Source organism: Triplophysa dalaica, chromosome 17 (assembly GCF_015846415.1).
Source record: "Triplophysa dalaica isolate WHDGS20190420 chromosome 17, ASM1584641v1, whole genome shotgun sequence".
Lineage (NCBI taxonomy): Eukaryota > Metazoa > Chordata > Actinopteri > Cypriniformes > Nemacheilidae > Triplophysa > Triplophysa dalaica.
Genome location: NC_079558.1, coordinates 22,189,389 through 22,195,388, shown reverse-complemented (window position 1 = coordinate 22,195,388; position 6,000 = coordinate 22,189,389). Strand labels below are relative to the sequence as shown.

General features: G+C 36.8%; 1 protein-coding gene across 1 annotated transcript in view; it reads right to left on the bottom strand.

The window, feature by feature from the left end:
• LOC130438731 (testican-2-like) overlaps nt 1–5,042 on the bottom strand; it is a 12,807-nt gene extending 7,765 nt beyond the window's left edge. Inside the window, exon 1 of the mRNA XM_056770855.1 lies at nt 4,788–5,042. Coding sequence (XP_056626833.1) covers nt 4,788–4,955 — 168 coding nt within the window. The 5' untranslated portion in view covers nt 4,956–5,042. The remainder of the gene's footprint in view (nt 1–4,787) is intronic.
• Between the last annotated feature and the right edge of the window lie 958 nt (nt 5,043–6,000).

Below are 6,000 nucleotides of genomic sequence, written 5' to 3'. Positions count from 1 at the left end.
ACAGAACTTCAGCTCTTTTCTCATTGAAATGCTGTTGAGCCACTGCAGTGAATCCTACAGAGAAGATCTGTTCAAATAGTTCTAAGTGTGCACACATGCATAACTCTGATATCTATGTGTGTCTTCTGTCTGATCTGCACTGTTTACTAGAATAAGGGCAGATGTTTAACCCAACTACAACTGAATTACAATATAAAGAAAATATGACATAAAACATGTCGTGTCAGTACAGAACTTTGGTGCAATATGCTCAAAGACAACAGAAAGAGGACTAACATTATAAACACACATTACATTACACAGCAGCAGACCATAAGAGAGTCTCCGGATGATTGACACGGTGACAGTTGATTGACAGGCTGATGACCCTGTGCTGTTCTAAATGAAAGACGTCCATAAAACGCAGCATCCACAGATTGCTTTAGCACTGAAAATACAGCATCATGTCACTCTTAAAGCCACAGAAGAGCTTGGGCCTGTCAGCCTGTGACTCCCTCCAGGACCATTAACAGCTTTTTATTCTGGGAGAAAAGCACATTTTCTCCTTTCTATTCAATAATCTAATGATCCTACAGCGTCTGTACTACAGATATGATGAGTTATACTCTCACAGCTGAACAGGTTTATTTTCTCTTCAAAAGGGAGAAGTCATTGTAAGAAGGCAGAGGAATGATTCACTTCATCAAAGTAAACTCCTCTTCAGAGGACACAGTTTCATATAAATCCAAACTCTCAAACTCACGCATGTGGGCTGAATAAACGGGTTTCAGTCTTCTGCTGCCAGCTGCCTGGTTTCATTCAGTTCCAGCTTCATCCAATAACACACACATGACTCTAGAAAGCATCATGTCAACCACAGACTCTTCAAGAGCAGAAGCACACAAGATTCTGTCCAAACTCTTGAAAGTTCTCACTAAAAACACACATAAATCTTTGACTTCACATCCAGTTCATAAAACTACAAGACTTCACTCTTACTAGCTGCATTCCAATTCATCAGATCCTACGCAGTGTTCACTGTTCCCTACTCCCTGAGCACAAGACATCCGTTGAAGCTGACTGTGCTGACAATAATCGCTCATTTGAAAAGCAGTGCAACGTCATCAAGGAAAGGCAACGGCAGGGCAGATTATATTAACAAAATAAATAATGTTACATACTTTAAATTTAAATTATAAATAAACAAAATTTACATCATCTAATCAATATAATCTGAACGTTTTGTTAAAGTTTGTATTTCTTTGACTGATGCAGCTTTGACTTTTCTCATCTTGTGATCTTTTGTCCCTTGTGCTCAGTAAGGTCAATTAAATCATGCAAAATAATGACAGAAAGAACGACTGCTCCTCACTTTTACATTAGTTTATATAATAACAGCAACATTCACATTCTTACGTCAACTCTATTTTAATTGCAGAATAAAACATAAATGGCTAAATTCCAGCATTATGGACGTGACATTTTGCAATATGGACATGACATAAAAATTCTCAGAGAGTGAATTTGTTACGATTATATTAAACAATCAGTTTATATTTTGCTGAACCCTTGTTGATAGAGTCTAAACATAAAAAAGTCAGTCTATGAAAAAAAAATATATATAAAAAGTGAAATAAACATGTGTTATGGATGTGACAAAAAAAGGACGTGTTTTTTGCGAGACGATAAACTTTGTAGTGAAATAAGATGCACAATCCTGAAGCAATAATACCCAATGAATGGAGAAGTGATGCCTCTTTATAGAACATCAAATAATGACTTTATATTCATTTTCATGTGTCCATTTATGAGGAATATGAGGCGTTATGGATGTGACAATCCTGAAATGGCTCTTACCTGACTATGAAAAATCATGACCTAAAAATAAAACAAATGCTTTACAAATTTGAAGAGAGATCTCACATGAGTATCTGAACCACCAAATGTTCAAATCTGTGCTGTTGCCATACTGAAAACCGCTGGTAAAAACTAAACTTTCTCGTGGTAAGGTTGACAAATAATTGAATTTCTCGTGACTAAATGATGTTTTTATCAATGCTCACGTGTAGGTTGTTGTTAATACGTCAGGTCAGAGAATATACGGGTCACATGACCATAATACATGGTGGACGCAGTGTTTCCCAAATGTGTTCATACTACACGCACTCATACTATATAGAACACACTGTTTTAACGGCCGATAGGTAGATACTTATTTTAATTCTGTATGTACTCTCACAGTATGCCATTTTGGACGCAGCGCAGCGTGAGACCCGTCAGTGAACTGAGAACAAAGACCTTCTCTGCTTTATTTTTATTTCAAAGGTTCTGGTGTCTGCACTGCAGTCATCTTTCAGGAATTCTTCGGACCGCTCGGATCTCCACACAAGATGACACAACACTGTTATAAAAGCACATGAAGTGTCCCAGAACCTCAGTCTAGAACATGCTGACCTGAGATCAGATGATGTGATGTGTTTGAATCATCATCATCATCATTATATGTGGTTGTCGATTACACTCAAAGATGTACAATCAATGATCGATTATTTAACACGATTACTCACTAACATTTGAAAAAATATAGGACTGAAAACTTGAATTCAACTGCAAAATAACTTTAAAGGAAAGGGGTGCGCTGTGGTTTTAAACCACAAGAACAGATAGAGGATCCTTGCACAGTAATTGTTTTAGGTCGATAATTTAGTTTTTTGTAATTGTTGAAGGCCAAAATTGATCATCATGATTCATTTTTGATTGTTTGCACAGCCCTAACTAAGGTCAATAAAAACTGTCTTTCCATTTATTTTCAAGCAATTTAAAGCGACTCAAACCAGTGTTGAGAAATGAGTGCGTTTAAGATCCATCACAGAACTGATGTAGATGTCAGATATGCGATCGTTCTTTGTATAATGAGATTTCAGCAGAGCGAAATAAATCTGCTGACTGAAGACACACATCAGTCAAACATGAGGAGTGATAGATATCTGTGCACTGATGCGTGGATTCATCATAGATCCACACACACAAACATCACTCGTATTAATAACACAAATATACACTGATGGTCATTTTCACAATATCGTTTAGGAAGTGAAAGACTGTAAATAAATAAGTGAAAAACTATAAATAAAATATTTTGTGGCCTGTAAAACAGAACGTGTCATCTTCTTCACTCTTGTGTCCTCTCTTATCCATCATGTGATGATACGCCATTGACATTAAAATCATTTGTGTTCACTGGACATTGTTTATATATTTCTCAAAGAATACAAAGGATTTTCTGCACCCATTAATTCATTTAGAACAAGATTCGGACATGTATTCTTAAAGTAAAGAGAGAAATTTTTGATATCATGTTGACATTTCAAAGCAATGCACACAACCAATTTAAAATAAATGAATGACTTGACATCGGATGGAGCAAAAAAATTAACCAGCCAACCGATCACATCGCTGCTCTCCTCTCCTGAAGACCACCTGCCTCTCAGCCACACACACACTCGTTTGAATAAACACATGTGTACATGTCAGTCGGTCTTTATCATCGGTTCAACGTTCTCTTCAGGAAACAAGAGAATTTTCACAAATGCAAACAACACCACACCTGTGTCAACAACACACCTGAGTCATCATGCGGTCGTGAGCCTCTCTCTCTCACACACACACACAAAAACACACACAGAGTCGCACAAAACAACCGACAAGCAAAGCTACAGTGACTTACACCTAAAAACAGGCTTTTACTGATCCTAACCGTAACACACAAAAACTTCACAGAAGAGTTAATAATGAATCTAATGATGAATTGAATCTGAATCTGTGTTCAATGAATCGACGTCTGAATCTGAACTCATACGTGTGCAACCGCACAGAATCATCCACTCTAACACTGAAACTTCTCAATAGATATACATCACACAATGATAACAAACACAAACACCTGATCAGTTCTTCACAAACCCTGACGTTTCCCAAGAGTGTCTCTGACTCAACACTAAAGTCAACACATCAGTGACTGAAACACAAAGTCATGCTGACAGAAGGACCACCGGGATCAGCTGTCGTTTCTCTCTACATTCATTTCAGCCTTTCATTCCTCTCTGGTTACCTATGACAGTTCCGCATGGAGAAAATACACATCAATAAAATCACACTTCTTCAGGTTTGACAGGTGCAACACAGGTGAGCACTTTCACACATTTAGTGTATAGACCATTTTATTGGACACGCGCGCGCGCGCTTGACCCCCAGTTAGATTCCGGTTGGCTAGTGTCTAATAATAAAACTACTTATATTTAATTGAATTTATCTTAATATTCATGTATATTATAATTATTTTACTGTATGATAATTGTATTAAATAAACAATTTGTTGAATGTGTCCTGTAGTTCGGTCCCATTTAAAGAAACCGTACGGTACACTGACATCTAGCGGTTGCGCTTGGTATCGCAGTCTAAATTCAAAATATTGGAGAGACAAATTAAGCCAATTAACGCTTCTTCTCGGTTTCTTTTGATTGTTATCAGAAATAATCTACAGTTGTTTGAAAATGTGCACCGGAAGTTAAAATGGGGGGGTGTCACTGTTGTTAAGATGAAACCCTCTACACTATAATAACAGTAGTAAACTCTTACACACTGTCTAATATTAGAATAATTATAGCACAGCATTCCCTACTAATTCATATAGTGAATAATAAATGGTCATAAACACTGTGATATATCTTAATATTGACCATGTTAAGGTTTAAAAACGCAATGGTTTTGATAACGTGTGTTGAATGTAAATGTGTGTGTGAACTCACGTCTTTGAAGCGGTTCCAGCGGCTGACGGTGCGGCGGTACTGATGGACGCTGGACAGCCACTCTTCATCACGCAATGCATTACCACGCGCGTCTCTCGCGCTCACCACAGTCACGAGCAGCAGCTGCAGAGCGAACAAACCTTTTATCACCATCAACCTCATCATCATTATCCGATCTGACCGACAACCACAACACAGGTCCGACACCAGCGTCTGATCTCTGCTCAACTGACCGACGCGTAACGACGAACTGAAGGGGAGAATGAGCGCGCTCGTGACGTCAGCAGCATCCGTGCGCGTCCATCGGTGACAGGTCTCGATTAACACTGATATTGATTAAACTCGGTCTAGTACTGCGGTGTAGACAAATCTGCTCACTGCTCAATTCTACTTCAATTCAATTATCAATTAGTTTTATTTAGCCAACCTTTATTTATTTTTTAAACGGGCTGCATGATGGTTAAGCGTCTCTGTTTCATATCAATAAACGATCGTATTTCTTTGGAATCATATAGAAAACAATGTAATACGGTACGTTTGTCATCACTCATGCACCACAGCAACGGGTGTGAAATATAAAGAATATTCTACAGATTAGTGGAAAATATAAAGCTTCGGCTCATTTAATACTCTCGATGTTCTTCCATCAGAATTCCTTCACAGGTCTTTTAAAATACCCTAAATGTACCTTAACATGTGTTAATAGTCAAAAAGACAAGTGAAATATGCATTGATAAATACCTCGTACTTCTAAAATATGCATTGATAAATACCTCGTATTTCTAAAATATGCATTGATAAATACCTCGTATTTCTAAAATATGCATTGATAAATACCTCGTATTTCTAAAATATGCACTGATAAATAAATACCTCGTATTTCTAAAATATGCACTGATAAATAAATACCTCGTATTTCTAAAATATGCACTGATAAATAAATACCTCGTATTTCTAAAATATGCACTGATAAATAAATACCTCGTATTTCTAAAATATGCACTGATAAATAAATACCTCGTATTTCTAAAATATGCACTGATAAATAAATACCTCGTATTTCTAAAATATGCATTGATAAATACCTCGTATTTCTAAAATATGCACTGATAAATACCTCGTATTTCTAAAATATGCACTGATAAATAAATACCTCGTATTTCTAAAATATGCATTGATAAATACCTCGTATTTCTAAAATATGCACTGATAA